A 22770-nucleotide genomic window follows, 5' to 3' on the forward strand; every position below is an offset into this window, starting at 1 on the left:
CATCCAGCACATCTCACTGACCTAGTCACCTGAACTTCTAACTCACCAGCACATTAGCACTGGATCTGCTTTTTAATAACCTCCATCCATGCCACATATGCCCTGCCTTAGCTGAACTAATCATTCTAGTTCTCCTTCAGAAAGTCCAGTCTGTAAAGAGTCCTCTACTTGCTGCTGCAGGAGATCCGAGCACCTTGGAGTCACAGATCAGACAGCTGGGGAAGGCCCTGGATGAGAGCCGTTTTCAGATGCAACAAACAGAGAAAATCATCCGCAGCAAAACGCCTACTGGACCAGAGCTGGACTCCAGCTACCGAGGTTATGTGAGTGTCCTGACCCCAATTCTGACTCCTACCTCAAAATCACAAAGGTGTGACGAAGAACAGTCTGTCTGAAGCAGTTAAGGAGTTCCCAAGCTCCCCCCAAACCACTCTGCCCTGGACTCTCAGACATGATCAAGGCCCCCTTAGCACATGCCTTTGAGACAAACTGCTTTATGCACAGACATGCTCACCCATTGGAATGACCAGTTATCTCATCACACAGGGAAATTCATAAGACCTTTTTATACTTGGGCTTTGAGAAAAGGATTAGGCATTGTTCCAGATTCAGCTAATTTTGGAATAAGGTTACCTTGGAGCAGCCATGTTTTTTTTTCCTTTTTATATTTACAATTTTTTCTATTTTTATGATTTTTTTTATTTAAATCATTGTGACATAAAACTATTCATAGTTAAGTTTTAGACATTTCATCTTTCAGCACCAAACCCCACCACCTTCCTGCACCAATGTTTCCAGCGTTCATTTTATATCTTCTCCCCAGCCTGCCATCATAATAGGCATCATTTTAAGGTTATTATAGTTTGGGTCTTATGATTTTAGTGTTGTTGATTTCATGTTTGGATATTTAGTTCTTTCCCTCCTTAATACCACCAATGCACCTAAGTTCCCTAGACCTCTCTCCCCTGTTATTTCACATCTGTCTGTCTTTTCTTCTCTGCACTATATTGTGGGGTCACAAGTGTTCTAGAAAACCCCTAATTAAATCATTGCATTCCCTCATGTAGTTAGTTTAAATACCAAATATAAGTGACATTATCCTTTATTTATCTTTCTTTTTATGGTTTACTTAACACAAAATTTAACATGAAATCTTGCAGTTCCATGCATGTTGCAGCTAATTGCACAGTTGCATCATTTTTAGAACTCTTCATTGTATATATGTACTACATCTTCAGGATCCACTCATCTGTCATTGTACATCTAGGTTGATTCCAACTCTTAGCTATTGTACTGATTGCTGAGAAGCTGCTTTTAATTAATAGATTACTAGCAGAGATTTATGATGATTATTATTATTATTTTGTTTATTTACTGAGTTTATTGATTCCTTTTTATGGACTTGAGAATATTGTAACCCTCTGTCTTTAATAAGCTCATTCTGAAAAAATAAAAATTTTGAGTAATAAAAGTAACTTGGGATAATATAGGGGCAATTATATATAGCACAGTTTCTGTTTCTCCAGCTATTTGTCAATTAGACAATTTAATAACCATTTGCTCTGTTTGTGTAACTGACTACATAATTTTATTCAGAGACCTACCTATTTATACATATTTGGTGAGAATATTTGAAAATAAATCTTTGCCTTAGGGTTTTGTAAAAAAAAATGCTCTTTTTATACTGGCTAGTTTTTAGACTGGCTCGTTAAAAAAAAAAGAAAAATTAAATTTCACTGAATCTAAGAATTATTAACACATTTTACTATTTTGATCCCAAGATGATCATTCTAGCTATATTACAGATGTGAAAATCACAATTGCAGAAGAATCTTCAATTATGAAAAGATTTTCTATTCAGTTTGACTATTACACTGCCTTCTATAATAGTGAAACTTCTTTTTTGTTGTTGTTTTTATTTTTGGCCTCACGTGTTGGTTCACAGGGGTAAACTCCTTGATTTTCACTTGAGTAGGAATCACTCTTGGTGATATTCCGGGGACCATATGGGGTGCCATGGATTGAACAAGGATCAGTCGTTTGTAAGACTTATCTGCTCTACTATTTCTCTCACTCCTGAAACTTCCTTTTTAAAAGTGTAATCTGCTTCTTGATGAACACATTGACATTACTTTAAAACTATACTCAACCATATTCAAGCATCAAGTTTGTTACTAGCAATGCAATTTGTTAAGGACTTTGAAAGACACATTTGTGCTTGGCCTAGCAGAGTGCCTTGAAATGATTTGTTCTTTTAACCTTTAAACTCTATTCATGATAGTAAGAAGACAGTTGAAAGCTTTCTTTGATGTTAGAATTAGTTTCCTTAATAACTGTTAAACATTATTTTAAGAGTCTCATTGAAACAACCAAGACTAATAATGTCACTTGATGCTTTTCAGTAGTTTAATTATTTATTGCAAAAAGTTCCTTTAACAATATTATTGTTCACATGTTTCTATTGAAGAAAGAAGAGCACTTGCCAAATATTACATTTCTTATTTCCAGTTGAGGGTTTTAATGTTTTGTTTTTGTTGGGGTCACATCTGGTGGTACTAAGGCCTTACTTCTGGCTCTGTGTTGCAAGTCAGCCCCTGAAGAGGTTGACTGATGGAGGGATGGAGGATGAGGTCTTTCCCCTCCAGCTCGGAGCATGCCTCTGCCACCCTGTTCAGCCAGCAGTTCTGAGGTGAAGCGGCAGGTAAACAGCTCACAGACAGTCAGGCTTGTGGAAATATTAGCTTTATTCAGTGGACAAGACTGAAGTCCAAAGCCTCAGCATCAGTTCCAGCCAAAAGCCCCCTGCCTTCCACAGACCCTTGTTTTTATCCCCCAGAATCAGGTACCACCCAATGGTGGGATCAGTTACCACCCAATGGTGGAAGCAGAATCAGGTACCACCCTAGGGTGGGGCAGAATGCCAGGTCACACCGTAGGGTAGGGCACAATCACCGATCAGGGTAGGATCAGTAACATAATAATTCCATAAAATGTTTACATACACAATAGCTCTGCATCTCTCCTGATGGGCTTGGGGAACATATGAGATGCAGGGATCAAACCCTGGTCAGCAGCCATGTAAAACAGTGCCTGGCCTACTATACTATCATTCTGTTCTAGTTTTAAATTCCAGATTAGTTTGGTCAGGGTTTTTGTTTGGTTGGTTGCTGTTTTTTTCTTGGTTCTTTTTTTTTTTTAACTGATGAGATTTGTTAATGATGGATTCACATCACGTAATTCCAGCACCAGACCCATCACCAATGTACTCATCTCCCTCCCTCAAGTACCTTTAACACTTTTCTCTTTTGACCTCCCTCCAACTTAGTTGTATGGACCAGTTCTTCCATTGGGTTACTTTTGGCCATTTGTTGCTACCTTGCTGTGTAATTTAAGTACCACATATGATATCATTCATTTTGCATCTCTTCCTTTTTTTCTGGTTGACATTACTCAAGATGATACCCTCTAATTCCATTCATGATGTTACAGCTTGTATGATTTTGTTTTATTTTAGCACTACATAGTGTTCTGCTGTATACACATACCCTGACATCTTGAGAATGTGATGGGAGATATAGAGTGGAGTGGGAGATTGCTTGTCCTTTAGAAGAACTCCCAAGATACTTGCCCCAATAGCTATTGCCTGCATGAAAACCCAAGGATGGGTTGTAATTGTGTCTCCCCAGATGAAGCTTCTCGGTGAATGCAGTGGCAGTATTGATTCAGTGAGAAGACTGGAGAACAAGCTGAAGGAAGAGGAGGAGAACTTCCCTGGCTTTGTAAACCTAAACAGCACTGAAACCCAAACAGCTGGTGAGTGTACAGCTCCTCTGCTAGAAGATCTGAGGCAGCTGAGTGGCTGTCTGTGGGTTTCTTATTCTGTCCCCACACTTTCCTCTGGCTCCAGGGAACTCCAGTGACAGAAGAGAGAGTGAAGAGCTTCTCTAGCTCTGCCTGTCCCTTTTATCCTTTTTGCTTTCAGTATGGCACTGGGAGGGCCACTGGAAGTCACCAAGACAAGACCTAGTAATTCTTAGAAGGTACTTGGGTGTCCCTCAAGAGGATTAAACTTGGAGTCTTACACATGTTTAGCATGCACTCATGTCCTTTGAACCATCTCCCCAGCTCTTATGTTAGCCAAAAGACAATTTGGCTGAATGATTTCTCCATGTCTGTGACATCTGGTACTAAATAAAGCTCTTTCAGTGTGACCTCTACTGTAGATATTTTGTTCCTTCTCACTATTCTTTAAAATACTGATAGGAAATGTACCTTTGTACTTCTTTAATTATATTTACAGATGATTATGAACATGTCCAATGGACTTGCTTTTATGTGTGTTGCCATTTCAACGTAGCACCAGTGACTGCATCCAAGCATGTTCATAAGTGTCCCAGGCAAAGCTAAATATCTCTGTCTTCTGGACATGTTTTGCTAGGTGTGATTGACCGTTGGGAACTCATACAGGCCCAGGCCCTGAGCAAGGAGCTGAGGATGAAGCAGAATCTCCAGAAATGGCAACAGTTCAACACTGACCTGAATAATATCTGTGCCTGGCTGGGGGAAATGGAGGTGGAACTGGAAGAGCTCCAGCATCTGGGGCTCAGCCCCAACATCCAGTCCATCGAGCTGCAAATAAAAAAGCTCAAGGTAACTGTCCTTGATCACATTCTTCTCCAACGATTAGTTGCAGGATCTAGAGAGAGAAAACACAATGGTTAAGATGTTTGACATGTATACTACTGACCTAGTTTGATCCCTAGTATGGAAATGGCCAAGAGTGAGCCAGAAGCATAGAGCCACAATCAGCCCTAAGCACAAGTGGGTGTGGTTAAAAAATCAGGCAAGGGAAATGGCCTATTTACTAGAAAGCTATAAAAATTATATGAAACCAACCTCTCAATCTCTAGCATGCTTATTGAAGTCTTTTCAGCTGAGTGGAGGTCAGGGGCTAAGTTGAGAAGGATGTTTAAGACTGAGCAAAAGGGTGCTAGTTATCTTATGGGATAGTTTCCAGTATGTGGGCTGCTGGGCTAGATGAAGCTCCAGCTCAAGTTGTGTATGACCCAGCAGTAATAACAAAGATTAGATAACATTGTCAAGATACTTGCAAGAGTGTTCTGAGCTCAGCCATCCCAAATCAAAGTCTGTATGCAAAATTCAAAGAGCAGAAAAGTTCCATTGGACACATCATAGAACTGTCTTCCAGGTTGGCAATTGTATGTTTTAATCTGTTGGTATTGAAAGATGACCAATGAAAATTTTAAGGAACATCTGGCACTGCTAGGATCTAGTTTTAGGGGAATTACAGAACTTATCAGTTTCCTGAAAATATATTAAGATTTAGAGTTGATTCTGGGCTGTTTCACTGAGAGACCAATTACAATCATTTAATGCTCTGAAATTAGCAGAACTTCTGCCCTGAGTTATAGTAGTGGCAGAAGCAATTTTCAGAATGAATGAAACAAACAAAACTGAAATACTTGTGGTAAAACACCTGTCTTTTGCTTTTGCTTTTGCGTTTAGCCTAGATCCATATAGTACACAAGAAGAACTTCTTTAACTCCATCTCTAGGCCTTGAAATCATCTTTAGCTCCATTTCTTTTAACATCTTCTGAGAGACTGTTTTTTCTGTTTGAAGAACCCAGCTCTCTCAACTCAACTCAAGGGTTAACTGTCCTGCTTTTGTGTTTCTCTTGTTTTTTAGTATATACTATTTATTTGGGGGTGATGTGTTTATTTCTTGCTTGCTCTTAATTTTTAAACTAAGAAATGACTCTTCCTCCCAAATGTTTATACTTCTTAGAAAAAAATCTTTGTCCCAGCCTCCCATCTTTTGGGGGCTGAACCCTTAAGTCATAGATGAGGTTTACATTCTGTTGATAATACAATGTATTTTTCTTTGCAATGCCAAAATTATTTTTTGTTCCTTGCTAGAAAACTGCAAAATAATGTTGCATGATAACCATTTTTTAATTCAGCATCTACAATACTGTAGAATTTTTGGTGTATAGATTAACACTTCTTCCTATAAATAAAATCACTGTCCCCATCATCACTGTCATGCTGTTATATCATCACCCTAAAACCCCTCTCCCTATAACTTTCTCCCACCTATTTTCCCTCTCATAACCACCCTAGTTATTACAATTCTTAGATTTAGTTTTGCTATGTTTGCATATTTTCTTTGCTTTATTATTTATATATCTCAAACGGAGTCAGAATAATCAGTAATTATATTTCACTTCCTATTTTACTTAGTATAGTTCTATCAGTTTCATTCCTCTTTGTCCCATCAGGCACCTGGCAGCCTTTAATTTAGTGACAAAGCCATATTTCATCAACATATGCACTACAGCTTCTTTAACCATTACCCTGGTTAACAGGCATTTCTATTGATTACAAGATTTAAGTAATGCTGGTGTGCCCCTAGTGTTATAAGCATGCTTTCAAATTAGTGCTTCATTCTCGTTCAGTAAATGCCAAGGCATGAACTGCCAAATTATTCTACCTATCATTTTCCATAGAAGCTGTACCAATTTACAGTCCCAATTTATTTATAAAGGTTAATATGGCTTTAAGTCTTAGACCCCTGCACGTTTTAGGGTGGAAAATAATAATTATAAAGGCCTTACACCCTTGTATCCTGCTTCCTAATCCTTGTGATCTAGATTCTCTGATGATATATATATGGACTAACCCAGTATTTTCTCATTGTGGTCCTTCCTTCCTTCATTCTTTCTTCTTTTCTTTCTTCCTTTCTTTATTCCCCTTCCTTCCTATTTTCCTCCCTTTTTTCCACTTTCCTAACTTCATTTTCCTTTTTCTTTCTCCCTTTTCTTTCTTTTTTCTTTTATTTTTCTTTGCTTTTTTCTTTATTCTTTCACTTTTTTCTTTTCTTATTTCTTCTTTTCCTCCTTTCTCTCTCTTTTACTTTTTTCTTCTTGCATATATATCATATATCATATATAATACATTATATATGTATATATATTATAACTAAGCAGTGTTTTAAAGCTACTCCTGACCTGATGCTAGGGGATTACTCCCAGAGGTTCTCAGGGTATCAAACTGTTGGATGCTAGGGACCAAATCCTGGTGTTCCACATGCAAAATATAAACTCCAGCCTAAAGAGCTATTTCCCTGATTCTCCAACATATTATTTCAGCTCCACCTGCATCCCAGATACACCTCTAGCCTTACTTACATCAAGCTTAATGCTCAGAGTTGGGCACCCACCATCTCTATTTTTGCCCCTTTACCTTTGAGTGATAAGTTTCCATAGGATGATGGCAATTAACACATTCACTGTCATTATCCTTTCTTAATCTTCTATCTCTTTTCAGGAACTCCAGAAAGCTGTGGACCACCGCAAAGCCATCATCCTCTCCATCAACCTGTGTAGCCCTGAGTTTACTCGTTCTGGTAGTGAGCAGAGCCAGGATCTGCAGGAGCGCTTGTCCCGGATGAATGGGCGCTGGGACCATGTGTGTTCACTGTTGGAGGCATGGCGGGCTCGGCTACAGGATGCGCTGATGCAGTGCCAGGTCTGTGGGCCTCAGACCCAGTGTCTCCACTGGAGCAACTTTGGGGATTCCTTAAGTATAGTCACCAAAGGAGGCACAGTTGCTTCCTATCTTTATGATTTGAAGGTACTAAGTTGGTACTTCAACTTTTCGTTTCACTGGAGAATTGGCTTATATGACAGGAGCTGGAAGCAGGTCAGTTCTTCTCTCCAGTGATGTGAGTTTTTCTTAGTACCACTCTGTCTTCTTTGACTTATCCATTTTTTATTCATTCATTCGTGGAATGTGAATGAATGCATTTATAAGACATTTCTTGACTTTATTAGTGGAAGTTTCATTGCCCAATAACATGATAGGGGGTTCAGGTGTGCATCTTTGAAACTCATCTCCAGCTCATCCCATTTGCTTGCCTTCCTCCTTTCCTTAGAATATAATTCTTGACTATCAAATGGCCATCTTTGGTGTGTTGAGTAATTAATACTCAGCAATCAGGACACAGCCTTCCCTCAGTTTGTAGGGGAAGATGGGAAATTGAAATACCAGTGAATGGTTAACTAATCTCTCCCCAGCCATTAATGAGAAGAGTAACTGAGAAAAGTTAGTTAGATGCTTTGAGTAAGATACTGAACTCATATTATTACCATCCACCAGTGCTTTCTTCAGAACAGTATTTTGTCTAAGTTCTAAAATCTTTGTGATTTCTTTTCCAATGATCAATGATCAAGAAGGGACATATCAGTTGTGAGGGAAAGAAAAATATCAATTATTTAGTTTTAGACCATATTTGTATGTTTATGTGTATATGTATTTTTTTGCTTAGGATTTTCATGAAATGAGTCATGGTTTACTTCTGATGTTGGAGAATATTGACAGAAGGAAAAATGAAATTGTCCCTTTTGATTCGAATCTGGACGCAGAGATACTCCAGGAGCACCACAAACAGCTGATGGTGAGATGTGGCGGCTCCTGGCAGCCTGGATCCATTTCATTTACAGAATATGGGGGTCATTTAAGGGATGGGGCAAGTTGATCCAAGAGTGCCTGGGATTCATGTAATCCCAAAGACCTTGGAGATCAAACCCAGGCCTCATGTATGCAAAGCAAAGCAAGCACTTAGCCCATTGAACTACGGTCCAGTAATATGTACATCTGCATATATATTACATATATACATGTATGTATATATTTACTATTTGTTTGAGTCTCTAATCTCTTCTTGCACTATTCTTTACAGTTTCCATAAACAATGCATAAAATTTCCAGCTTTAGACTCTACTTCTAAAGTCATTGATTAGGTGTAGATATCGTAAATGTTTTTCATCTTATTTTCCTTCTTTTTTTTTTTTATTAAGGTAGCTCTTCGGCAAATTACACTTTTTTAAAACTAAAACTTTATGAAAATTCATGTCCCCAAAGTATATAGGTAGTTTATAATAAAAAGGACCTTAAAACTTTTAAAAATAGAAAGATACCATTTAAGGCTTTCTCATACAAATTAACTATCTACCAGAGTCAGCATTAACCTTGACACCAAGTTTTCTGAAAGCTCAGACAAAAAGGGGAACATGATAAGTTAAATTGTTTTCATTATCTGGTAAGAAGACATACCAGTTCTCAAAGAGCAAGAGGCTTTTCTAGCAAGAAATTCAAAGGAAATTTGCTCTACCAATTTTTACATAAGGAGCATTGGACACTATAAAAATGTACTGGGCTTAAGTGATTTTATAAAACATAAAGAAGTATATTTGAGTTCCATTAGGAGATAATGATTTGCATTTGGGAGCTTCCTGTATTTTTCAAAATGTTATTTCCTTAGATTTAATACTCACTAATCTAACCAACAGAACTGGTAGCTTTTAATCCAGTTCTATAAAAATCATAGAAACCAAAGGGAAAGAGCAATGCAACTGCATTTGCACTAGACTCTTGACCTCAAACATTTAGTTGTGAATGATAATCACACCTACATCTTTTCTAGAATCTCGAATAGATATTAGAGAAGACCTAGACATACTTGAGTTTTGCAAGGCTTGTATGGTAATATTTCACTTTTCTGCTTAAAAGATGGTCATTCTGTCTGATTTGCATACTACCATATATTTCAAGCACTTCCAAAACTCATTCCCCAATTTTAAGCTTCCAAAAACACTAACTGTGGACCAAGATGAGTTGGTATCATCACTTTACCAGCTGAGAAAATGGGCATCAGAGAAACAGAGGGGCCCTCCAGGATAATTGTGACAGAAAGATGATTTGAACCCAGTTCCCTAATTACAGTAGGGATTTTTCCATTCATGCTCCACCCAGCTACCTGCATAGCTCTAAAGCCAGGGGAGAGTCTTAGGTGTCTTATGTGAAGTAAAGAGGGGAGAGAGAAAGAAGGAAATCTGCCACGTTTTGTCTATCTCTTCCACCCGGGGAAGCAGCTGAGAAGGTCTAGCACTGTTAAGAGTCTACTATGAGCCTGGTTCCTTATAGGAAAAGAAAGTCACTGCTAGACCTTTTCTAGGCCTTGTCTATACTTTTGTACATTTCTCCAATTGCAAGAATTCTTCCAAATACATTTCTTATCATCTACATAGCAAATCAGGCGGGAGCTGCTGGAGTCCCAGCTCCGAGTGGCCTCACTACAAGACATGTCTTGCCAACTGTTGGTCAATGCTGAAGGCACAGATTGTCTGGAAGCCAAAGAAAAAGTCCATGTTATTGGAAACAGACTCAAACTTCTCTTGAAGGAGGTCAGTCGTCATATCAAGGAGCTAGAGCGGCTCTTAGACTTGACAAGCAGTCAGCAGGTAAGCTCTGAACCCAGGGGACAGCAAAGAAACATCATCTCCATGGAATGTAGAAAGACTTTTTTTTTTAACTTTTTTCTTTTTATTGTGGGCAAAGTGAATTACAAATCTTTCACAGTAATATTTAAGGCACATAGCAATAATAAAGGAGGGACATTCCCACCACCAGTGTTGTCCTCCCTCCACCCTTGTTCCCACCATGCATCCCACATCCCCCTCCTCTACCCCCTGTAATGCTACTTATTTTTTACTCTATTTAAATACCATGGTTATATGGTTTTTTTTTAATACAATTCAGGTTTTTTTATAGTTACAAAGTTGTTCATGATTGAGTTTCAGTCATGCAGAGTACAACACCCTTCACCAGAGCACATTTCCCACCACCAATGTCCCAGTTTCCCTGCCCTCCCCTGCCTGCCTCTGTGGCAAACATTTTTCTTTTCTCTTTCTATCAATCTTTTTCTATCTCTATCTCTCTTTTCCCCTTTTAGACTCTGTTTTGCAATATTGTTACCAAAAGTATATCATGCACATTATCTCTTTTCAGCACCCAGTTCTTGTCCAGAGTGATCATTTCAAATTCTCATGGTCTTAGAGGTCCCTTCTCTGCCCTAACTGCACTCCCCTGCTATTTGTGGCCAGCCTCCTACCATGGCCCTTATCTCTATTGTCTCTGGATATTATTATCATACTATCTTTACTCCTGGCTCTGCACTCAGAAATCGCTCCTGGCAGGCACAGGGACCATATGGGATGCTGGGATTCGAAGCACCATCTGTCCTGAATCGGCTGCATGCAAGGCAAATACCCTACCATTGTGCTATGTCTCTGGCCCTTGTCTTTTTACTTTATATCCCACAAATGAGAGTGATTATTCTATATCTATCTCTCTCCCTCTGACTCATTCATTAAGCCTAATACTCTCCATATCTCTCCATATATAAGCAAATTTCATGACTTTATTTTTTCCCAACAACTGCATAGTATTTCTTTGTATAAGTTTATGACAGTTTCTTTATCCACTTAACTTTGGGCACTTTGGTTGTTTCCAGTTTCTGGCTATTGTTAATAGTGTTGCAATGAACATAGGAATGAATAGGGCTTTTGGGTTCCTAGAGTATATTACTAGGAGTAGTATTGCTGGATCAAATGGAAGCTCAATTTCTAGTTCTTTGAGAAATATTCATATTGTTTTCCAAAAATATGAAAGCCAGTTAACATTCCTACCAGCAGTGGTGAATGAGGATTCCTTTCTCCCTGCATCTGCACCAGTACAGACTTTGATCATAGAACTTAAAATAAATACCCTCCGGGCCCGGAGAGATAGCACAGCTGCGTACCCCTGAGCAACACCGGGTGTGGCCCAAAAACCAAAATAAATAAATAAATAAATACCCTACATCATGGAGCCAGCGTGGTGGCACTAGAGGTAAGGTGTCTGCCTTTGCCAGCGCTAGCCTAGGACGGACCGTGGTTCGATTCCCCCCGAGTCCCATATGATCCCCCAAGCCAGGAGCGACTTCTGAGCGCATAGCCAGGAGTAATCCCTGAGCGTTACCGAGTGTGGCCCCAAAAAACAAACAAACAAAAAAAATAAAGTCTTAAAAATAAATACCCTCCATCACTGCTTTTCCAAGCACTGTCTCAAGATTTTTTAATTTTTTATCCAAGGGCATTGCTTTTGATTGTTTCATTGCAAGGAACTTTGACTCTTTACTAATCCCAATGTGATTACTGTGGTGGCATTTTAGTTCTTTCTAGTAAGGCAAAACTTCACAGGTTTCCCATTCACTGCTTTGGTAGTTGTCAATCCTCTGTGGGGTTGTATGCAAACTCTAGAAAATGGTAGGCTCTATCTCCCTTGAAAGACATATTTTTCTTGCTTGCTTGTCATTTCAAGCTCATGTTCTCTCTTGAGCATGTTTTCCTTTCTTCCTTCTCCATTATAAGTAGAGAAGTAAGTTTTGTTCAATTAAATTTTCTTGCTTTATTAAAAAATAATATCCTAGAGGCTGGAGTGGTGGCACTAGCAGTAGGGTGTTTGCCTTATGCTCGCTAACCTAGGATGGATCTTGGTTGGATTCCCCAGCATCCCATAAGATCCCCCAAGCCAGGAGCGATTTCTGAGCACATAGCCAGGAGTAACCCCTGAGCGTCACTGGGTGTGCCCCTCCCCCCCAAAAAAGAAGAAAAATTCTAGAGAGGCATGAATTCCCTATTGGGGACAGCTGAATTGTTGTTGTTGTTGTTGTTGTTATATTTTGTTTTGGTTTGTTAGGGTTTTTGGGGGGAGGGACAGGAGCTGGGAAGTGCATACCAGTCTATACACAGGGCTTACTCTTAGTTGTGTGCTCAGGTGTACTCCAGAGATCATATGGGCTTGGGGACCATTTGGGGTGCCTGGGAAATCTGACAAAGCAAGAGACCTTTCCACTCTATTATCCTTGAGGCCCAGCTGAGTTTTCTTAAAGCCTGTCTTTCTGGTAGCCCTGTGGATTTTGAGCAACACTTTACAAGTACAAAGGATGCTTAGTAACACTTAAGATTTTATTGTCAAATCCTGTTGGGAACACACAAGACATTACTTTCCTATTAGCATTTAAAAGAATGGTCTCCTCTGAAGAACTGCACGGCTGGGAATAACACTCTTTCCTCCATAGCTGCAAAGCCAGTTCCTGGCTGATTGTACCTACGACTAATTGGGCTTCTCAGAAGCTGGAGGAATCTGCAGTTAGTAGCTCTACTCCAGACACTTCACAGCCCTACCTCCACTGACTCACACCCTTGTCACTAAGAAATCAGAAAGCGTCAAGTGGCACTGTAATAGCTAAACCTGAGCACAGGGCCCAATCATGGGAAGAATTCACTCCCATTCTATTTTTCAAGAAAGAATTCTATTTTGCCAGAGGAAGGATCCCTGGGGCTGGGGTCTGATGCTTTGGAAAAGACAAAGACAGCCCTGAGTCCTGTTGGCATGCTAAGAATCTATTTCCCATGTAGGATTTGTCTTCCTGGTCCTCTGCTGATGAGCTGGACACATCAGGATCCGTGAGCCCCACATCTGGGAGGAGCACCCCAAATCGACAGAGAACGGTAACTCCACTGGCCGCTTGGTCATTGGGCAAGAAGATAGGGGGAATGACTATCATTGTACCTCTTGCAGGGTTCCCCAGACAGAAAAAGGGGTGACTCCCAGAGAAGGGGGGCCCTCTTTGTATTCAATCTCTTGCTCTTTCAGATATGGAAAAAGTGTTTTCATTTCTCCCCTCCCTGACCATCCCTCCCCCAAGTGTTAGGCCGTGTGTGGTTGTTTTGCTGGGAGACAAGTGCTTATTCTTGCCTCAAGGACATCTCTAGAATGTTTTATGAAGTCCCTAAAAGGACTCCTCCCTTCAAACCACTATGCACATAGTTCCTCTGAAAAAAACTGGGCTCCGTTTAGGGGACTCCTCAAGGGACAAACCTGGGACCATTTCATGAGGCCATTGAATTCTTGAGGCAAGTGGGGAGCTCTTAGAAGTCTGACTCTCCAACATGAAGCTCCTGACCTTTATTTTAATGTACCCTCAAAATCTCAACTATTCAAGACAACCCCTCCCTCAGAACAAGGGATCCCTCCACTTGGCACTTAATGAAGAGAAAAAGACAAATTTGGCCCCTGCTACTACTACCCTCTATATCTTGATTTCTCTGTGTAATTAGAAGCTTGTTTTTTTTTTTCGTGTTTTTTTTTTTTTTTTGGTCTGGCTTTATGATGACACTCATTTTTATTATCATTTCATTTCCTTAGTTTTTAGAAGTATTGACTGCATTTGTACTTTTTTGTTGTTGTAAACTTAAGTTGTATGCTGATAAATGTCATTATCTTTTTTAGGATTGTTTTCTACTACATCCAATAGCTTCCTGTAGATCCCAGTTTAAGAATGTGAAGGAATACTGGCTTTTCGAGACCTTTATCTAACATAAGCATTTAATTTGTTGTGTCTAATTCACTTCATGAAGAACAGCCTTTTATCACCAATGTGATTTTTTTAATCTCCCAAGAATTCCAGCTCCAGCATTCTAGAAGATGGAAAAAAATATGTAAAGCCCATCTGAACTATGTAGCTTGGCATGTTGAAAGTAAATATGCAGATAATATTGGCTAGAGTCATTCATGATTCTACTATGCAAAGTGTGGGGAGGGGAAAGGCACGGATTCTAGTGTGGACCTACAACCCACAAGACATGGCTTATTATGACTAAGTATAATATCGAAATGCATTTCACTATTTTTCCACCAAAGAAAAGCCAGTTTCCTTAACTCATGGGTACTGATCATTTCATTTGATTTGTTTTTCCTTGGCTGCACTTTTAGTTTAATTTCATCAGTAGCTTGTCTTTATTTGCCTGGACTGAACATTCTTCTTTCTTTACCCTGTTCATTGCAAACAGCCACGAGGCAAATGTAGTCTCTCACAGCCTGGACCCTCTGTCAACAGTCCACATAGCAGGTACCTTATTCTCCTGGTTTCCACACTGTTCTAGAATGCCAAGAGGATGATGAAAATGGTCTATGATTGAGACAGGCCTTCTTATGGCCTGCTTCTGGGTAGTTGAGAAATGACTTGTTCATATCTATCTATATCCTCCCCTGTAAATTGACTTTCTAAGTAGAAAGTACAGATCTGTCTCATAGGTTATTAGGGTCAAACCTAAATTTGAACCTCCTTCCAGCACCCATCTGGACCTCTGCTTCAGAGGGTCTTTATGCTGTGTGTCCGGCAGACTTTAAACACACCCCTGTCCACTGAGTTCAAGGCTGACTTTTCATCATCCTCTTTGTTTCTAGATTGTACAATAAATCAGGTGATAGATCAATGAATTCTTCTGAACACTTCCTGAACCCACAACTCTGCATAAAATGAACTAACATCCCCTGGCTTTTACTTTTCTTTTCTGATTTTATCCAGATTGTGGGTTTAGGATTCTCACCCACCCCATGACAAATCCTTATTCGGTGTTCATTTAACATGGATTGACGCACCCCTTCCCTAATCTCTTCTGCTTTATCTAAAAACTCTTCTTGGGCCAGCACACTCAGCCACTCACCAGCCTGACACTCTATGAGCTCTCTCATCCCAGAAACATCGCAGACAATATCCCTCCGTGGGAAACAACCTCCCAAGATCTCCTCTCTGCATTCCTCTTGCCCCCCGGCTCACCCCATATCTGCAGGCAGCGTTGCTTTGCCTTCCTCCTTGTTGGTGTGATGTCTGTGTGTGTGCTCCTCTGTCCACTATTAGTCTCCCGGACACCTTCACCCCAGGACCTAACCATCCCCCTGACCGAATTTGTCATTCCTGTCCCAAGCAGTCTACTGTCCTTCGGGAATCTGGTCACCCCAAAATAGGAACTCAAGCTCTTGGGAGGAAGACAGGAGACCAGGCAGTGGCAGGGAGGAGCCCTACCCAGAGTCTTAACCCCAGGTTTTGCTTCCAAGCTGGGTGCACCCCAGAATGGGTTCCTTGGCCACTGTCCACTCAGTTGAAGTCCACCAGGATATATCTTGATATGCTTTCTGGTTTTAAACCTCCGTTTCCAATACTGTATTGATATTTTTTTTTTATTTCTCTTGGGTTTGGGTTTTAAAATCATTTTGCACAGCTGGGGGAGGGTGGTCCCTAATGAAATGTTAGTAATGAAATATGCAGGGAGCTCAAACCTCATGGGGATTCTTAAAGGTAACAATGGATGCCTACAGAGATTTGGTTGGGGTCTTAGTCCCTTTCCAGATGTGACAACTGTGTACTGCAGAGAGAGCTTCATATTCTGCAGTACATCTTTTCTCCCAGATTGTGGATGGACCATGAAAGAGAAAAGGGTTGGCCTGAGAATCTCCCCAGGAGGATCTTAGCGATCACTCTGTTCTTAGCAATAGAGGATGGTGATGAGAGGAAAAGCAGTCACAGCATCTTTAGCTTCCCAGCACTGCACCTCTCTGAGAGTTCTTCCACTCATTGCAAACTGCACAGACTCAAGTCAACTATCTAGACATGTCAGAAGCATCATTGCTTCCGGCCACAAGAGCTTTAGCGTATCTCCTCCTTGGGCTTTGCAGCTGCCTGGCCACATTCTCAGTGTGACCACTGTAAGCACCTCTCAGCTCTATTCTATCCAGCGCTATGGATTAATATCTTGCCAAGCACCCAGCACTGTGTTTTCTCCTTGCTACTCAGGCAGGTGGGATGGATGGGAGGTCTGGAATCCAAAAGAATTTCACCTGGGTGGTGGCTCTCCTCAGAAATGTTGGCAGTCAGCTTGTGAATGAGCATTCTTGGAGTTAATACCTTGGCACTTTTGCCCAGGGTTAGATCTAGTCCACCAAGGCACATTTTATTGGAAAAGAGAAAATTTCGTTCCCAACCCAGATTGTTACTGCATTACCCGGAGAAAGGAGAGTTACCTTGGGTTGGATCTTGCACTGATTCAGCAAATTCAAAAGATTAGGGACAAAAGCACAATGGCTTCATTGAGAATATTGACACCTCATGCCCTCTTCAATATCCTGAATATGAAAAGAGAGTTAGAAGCAACCAAATTTTGGTTAGCAGGGAAAGCTTGCTTATTTTTTCTTTTTGAGTCAAGTCAGATTATAATATTAGTTACAGGTCTTCCAGAGATTTTCATAGAATTTTATCACTGAGTCAAACTAGTCTGACTTCAAGTGAATGGATAGAGGCCAGTATTTACTATACTCTCACTCTATTTAGCCTCTAGCCTTACAACAAGAGGCCCAGACCACAAGTTCCTGACATAAAACTTGCCAAATAGCTCAAGGGCCATGTAAAGCCTTTGCCGGCAGGAGAAATGGGGTTGATCCTCAGCACAGCATGGTCCCTGGGCATTTCTGGAGAGTAACCTCCAAGCACAGCAGAAGACTGGGAATAACATATGCATTATATATTACACATTATATATTTTATTATATTCACAGAGAGCATTGAGAATGTCACCCAAAGGTGATAAGAATTTAGAAAATATGACAGACTCTATAGATCTATCAAATCACTTTAAACCATTTCCCAGTACTACTTCTAATCACAAATATTTAAAAGGCATCTGTCCACACATTCACATTCACAATCATGATGTATTAGCTTAATCTTATTGGAGAAGTACACATTTTGGATTAGTACTTTTTGTTGTTTTCTTCCTACATTGGACCCTCAACTGTCTAAACTGATTGCTCATCTGTAAGTCCTGTGCTTTAGTTGAAGTTGACCCAGCAGAAGACTTCACATCAGTTTCCAGGAAGACCAGGGGATAATTTCCCTGTACTCTGGACTGAGTGGATTTGGCCTTGATTCTGAAGCTTAGTGTTGTACAATGCTAAACATCCCCAAGCACCTGTCTGCCTGAACCCTTGTACAGGAGCTTAAAGACTGAATGAAAAGTAGTTAATTACATCTGGGAGGGAAGGAAGAGGTTGCAAGTAAATAAAGGACAAAGTAGCCACAACTACACTCTAGCAGGAATTCTGGGTGTTTTGTATATGACCAGAGGAGCCTCATTACAAACACTATTCAGTTCCTTGCAAAATATCTATTACCCAGTCTTTTCTGTTCAACTCACCCTGGGCAAAGTGAAAGAATTTCAAGAGCCTCATTGTAACCTCTAGTGCAGGCTGATGCTCTAGTTGAAGACAGCTAGAGAGAAAGGCTCTAGTTTGGCTCTTTTTGAACTTTTTTGAGGTTTTCAGTTCTCACATTTTCATCGAGTAAGTCACACACACACACACACATGGGAAATGTAGCCCATAGTTTAAAACACTGGTAATAAAGTCAGGAATTACCCCTACCCTTGTGTAACTTCCCTTCAAAGTAGGGGTTGCCCTATTCTTGTCAGATTTCCCAAGATACAAAGTGATTTTAGGTCATAGAGAAATATTATGAAAACCCTCTTAGTTAAGACCACTCTTCTCACCACCTTGTTGGTACTATAAAGCTCTAGGAAGGGTTTGTGGTAAAGAAGCAGCCATGTGAGGCATGTAGAAATCCTAGTACTTGTCCTCTGAGTGAGGTATTTTTCTCAGGAGGTGGTTTGGGTATTTCCAGGAGCAGTCAATTGCTTAGAAACTCACTAAGCAATGTGTTCTTTCTGTTCGAATCAAACCCATGACTTTGCTAAAAATTGGCATTGTTCAATATTAAAGGGCATGCCCCAATTAAAATTTAATAAGGAGAGCTCTGATGCTGTTCAATGTGCCATGTCCTTTAGCTGACTGTCTACCTTCACAGTCCACATTCCCAAGGTACTGACTGACCTTTCTTGTAAGCCTCTGAAGAGGATCAGTAGTCAATATGCATCCTGACTTAGATCTTGATCACTGATTTTAAGAAGCTAATAATTGACAAACAAGGCCTACTGGAAAACTGAATCTGCCTGTCACTGATGTTACCTAAAGAAAACAAGTCAGCATTCTATCTCTCTAACTGCATTTAAATATTTAATGGGGGACATGGAGCTCTCTTTTGTGCGTCTGTTATAACCCATCTAAAAACAAATGACAAGTGACATTCACCAGGCTGTATTTTCATCTCAAAGAAAAGGGCCAGAGAGAGGGGTTAAGGTACTTGCCTTGCCTGCAGTTGACAATCGTTTGATCCTGAACACTGCATATGGTTCCCTGAACCCTGCCGAGAGTGATCCCTGAGCACAGAGCAATCCTGAGTATGTTCTAAAACTAGCTCAAAGAAATGAAAAATCAAATCCAAAGTTTATAAGTAAACTATCCTGTTCTTCTCAACATATTTGTGGAAAAAAATGAATCATAATTGAATAACAATTTGATATTATTAATGTTAAAGCCCAGATGATTTTAGGCTCATCTTTGCAAACAAGAAAACTGAAAAACAGAGAAATAAAATTACTTGATTGGGATTATACAATGGCCTCTATATAGAGTGCCCTCATATCTTATGCTGAATTATAATCTATGAGCCTGCAAGGTATCAGGCATTTCATTTAGATGGGAAGAAATCACTCATTGTCAAAAAGTCTAAGATACAGTTATTATTCTTCCACATGTGATATACTCTTATGCAACCAAAATCTTCTTTAATGTTGTCATACTGTACAACATTGAAGAAACTCTGGAAAGCAGAGACTGTTGAACCCCCAACTTTTGCTCAATCTCTTCCTTTAACTATGAAAATGGGGGTAGATTTACCCTAGCTTCAAGTTCAAGTTCTGGGTCTTAAATTCCTAGGGCTGAAATTTTAGTCCTCTACATTCTTGCTCTATAACCTTGAACCAATTATTTCACCTCTCAGAAACCCTCTTGGTTTTATAAAAGGAAGATGAAAAGCACACATTTTAATAACTTGTGAGGATATAGAAAATCCAAGATAAGGTGTTGGCAAGCAATTGGACAAAGTAAAGGCTAACTAACCTTAGCTCTTCAGCTAATTAAGAGATGGATTCAAGTCTAGCCAAAATCTTATTTCAACATGAATGCTCACTAAGTAGGTAATTTTAAATGTTTATATTCCCCTTCCATTAATGTGTCAAACTATTTAAGAGTCCACTATCTTTTTCCAGTCGTCCAATCGGAATAGTTTTTAGCTCTTCGGTTCAGTAGGATTTGATCTTAGCATAAGAACTGTTAATTCATTTCACCACTAGATGGTGATTGAACGCTTGAGGCCTATAAAGAGTTGGGAGACTCTTTTTCACTGACCAATTAGTGACTGATTTAATATGTATAAAACCTGTGACTCACTAGAGGGTTCTAGTCTAATTTGAAGGAGCAATACAAGAGGTTAGCACATGTAATTCATGTGTATGTATAAAATGCTTCTTTGTAAACACTTCTTTCTTCACCTTTTCTTCTAGTAAATAAACATAGCTTTAAGGCAGGGGTCTCAAACTCAATTTACCTGGGGGCTGCAGGAGGCAAAGTAGGGGTGAGGCAGGGCCGCATAAGGGATTTTGCTAACCGAATATTCGCAATAAAAAATCGCACTAGTAAGAAAAGAAATCGCAAAAAATCGCATTAAATATTTGCATACCCCAAACGGAACTGCACGGGTATGCGAATGTTTAATGTGATTTTTTTCTTACTAATGCGATTTTATTGCGATTATTCAGTAAGCGAATAATTGCGAATACTGCGATATTCGAAGGCCGACCGCGGGCCACAAAATGTTGTACAGAGGGCCGCAAAAGGCCCATGGGCCGCGAGTTTGAGACCCCTGCTTTAAGGAGTTCTCACAGAAAGGACTTGGGAGATATTTCTTAGACCCTGATTCCATTTTCAATTTTTCACAGGCAATGAAATTCTTGTTAATTCTGAGATTTAGACTTATTCTCCAATATACTCTTTAAAATAATGTAAGGAAGAGAAGGCTGGAGAGGTAGTTCAAAGGGTTGAGTACATGTTTTACCAACTAGAGGTCCAGATTCAATTCTCTAGCACCTCAGCACCGAGACAGGAGTCACTCCCTCAAGCAACTTAGGCATGACAAAAACAAACAAAAAGAACATAGGATAATAAAAGGATATGGGAAACTCGAGTTCAGAATAAAGTTTTGAAATGATAAACTAGTGACCTTCGATGAAAAATTATATCTGTTCTCCAAATCCCAGTGCTAGTGATAGATTGTTCCAAGGTCCAACTCTGTGCATTCTTGTTCACAAAGCTTCAAAGCTCATTCATAACAGGGCCAGATGCTAAATCAGTGCAAGATGAAATCAAGGTGTATTTTCTCCTAAGTTAATTAACCTTTCCGGGTCTATGCAAATACTATGACTCTTCCTCTACTGGTGCCATCATGTTGAGCCTATCCAAGATGGCTCAGTGGACTGCTGCATATTATGCTGATGACAAGTCCTGTTGTCTATGTACCCTGAGAGTCTTAAACCCACACTATACTGCATAGTTATTTTTAATTTGAATCATACTGAATCCAGTTATTTTTCATTTGAATTATCTCAGTTCTACTTTAGTGATGCCAGGAGGATATATGCAATTCTCTTTCTGGCAGGAAAGAATTTTATCAAGTTAAGGGGTAGCATTTGAACCAATGACTTAATCTTTATCTGACAGACTAAATGCTTATTTTTCATGGATGCCATTTGCAAACAGATCCTTAATGGTGGTAGGGAGGGAATCTGGGTATAATGAAGAAGGGTGGCATTGCATTGCCTGGTTTGGTGGTGTCTGGTATGATCCTTGAACTTGCAAGGAGTTGAGAAAGTATAAAAACAATCTCTGTCCAGTAGCTGAGATGCTTGAACTGTGTATGTCAATTCTTTCCTTAGGTCCAGAAAAAGTGGCTTCGATTCCTCCCTTTCTGAGCCCAGGTCAGCTCACTCCGGCAGAAGCTTCCTGTACAGGGTCCTCAGAGCAGCCCTTCCTCTGCAGCTTCTCCTGCTGCTACTCATTGGGCTCACCTGCCTGGTCCCCATGTCTGAGGAGGACTACAGCTGTGCCCTGTCCAACAACTTTGCTCGATCATTCTACCCCATGCTGAGATACACAAATGGTCCTCCTCCCCTTTGAAGCCCCAACACCATTGGCAGCAATGATTGTAGATGAAGAGATATGTGGCTAAATGCAATCCCAAACTGGCAGAAAGGAAGCAAAGCTTGCCCAAGGTTCACAGTGATGTGGTGTCAACTCGCCTCCTTGTCCCACCTGGGGCACAGCTGGTTTTGGAGGTAGATAATGAACAAAGATGGGAACAGAGCAAATCAGCCACAGAAAGTTGGGAAGATATTCAGCTTAAACAACTCTGAGCCTCAGCACTGAAGAGATTCAGGAGGTATTTCTGGATCCAACAATTCCTGGAGAGGTGCTGTCCCACCATTAAAGAACAACCCGCCCCAGCCCCCAAGACATTTCTAAGGAGCCTTCTTTCAGCCCACAAGTGCTGAAGAGATTTTCAATCCTTGTAACATACAATTTTTAAGAGTATAGAAAAGCGTTTCCTTTTTAACTTCTTTTCTTTTGGGGCATGATATTGTCACCTTTGCTTTTAGAAGCACAAGCTGTAAATCTAACAAAGCACTTTTTTTTAAAGAAGATATAAAGAAAAATTGGATGTAATAAATAAGATCATAAAAGGCTTTATGTGAAATAGTTAATGTTATAGTAAAAAAGATATTTATGTATGTACAGTTTGCTAAAGCCAAGTTTTGTTTGTATTGATTTATTTGCATTTATTATAGATATTATAAAATAATATTTTGTCTGTTTTTTTCTTTTCCCTTAAAAAAAAAAAAGACCTAAAATACACTCTCTCAGGGAAGGGGTGCTGGGCCACACCCAGAGATGCCCATAATTACTTCTGGCTCTGTTCTTCTGGTGTTGCTTGAGAGACCATACCAAGAATTGATCTCCAGGTCTGCTGCATGTAAGATAAATAGCCTACCTGCTGTGCTATCACTCTGGCCCTCAAATTA

The 22770-nt window shown here is 40.0% G+C and overlaps 1 protein-coding gene across 1 annotated transcript in view; it reads left to right on the forward strand.

Moving 5' to 3' along the window:
• The window catches only part of SYNE1 (spectrin repeat containing nuclear envelope protein 1), a 578994-nt gene extending 556442 nt beyond the window's left edge, over positions 1 to 22552 (forward strand). The window contains exons 139-147 of the mRNA XM_049765309.1: positions 181 to 323; positions 3687 to 3813; positions 4439 to 4650; positions 7349 to 7549; positions 8349 to 8477; positions 10111 to 10323; positions 13324 to 13416; positions 14758 to 14816; positions 21628 to 22552. Of these exons, the coding sequence (XP_049621266.1) occupies positions 181 to 323; positions 3687 to 3813; positions 4439 to 4650; positions 7349 to 7549; positions 8349 to 8477; positions 10111 to 10323; positions 13324 to 13416; positions 14758 to 14816; positions 21628 to 21868 (1418 nt within the window). The 3' untranslated portion in view covers positions 21869 to 22552. The remainder of the gene's footprint in view (positions 1 to 180; positions 324 to 3686; positions 3814 to 4438; positions 4651 to 7348; positions 7550 to 8348; positions 8478 to 10110; positions 10324 to 13323; positions 13417 to 14757; positions 14817 to 21627) is intronic.
• Positions 22553 to 22770: the final 218 nt, after the last annotated feature.

This window comes from Suncus etruscus, chromosome 18 (assembly GCF_024139225.1).
Source record: "Suncus etruscus isolate mSunEtr1 chromosome 18, mSunEtr1.pri.cur, whole genome shotgun sequence".
NCBI lineage: Eukaryota > Metazoa > Chordata > Mammalia > Eulipotyphla > Soricidae > Suncus > Suncus etruscus.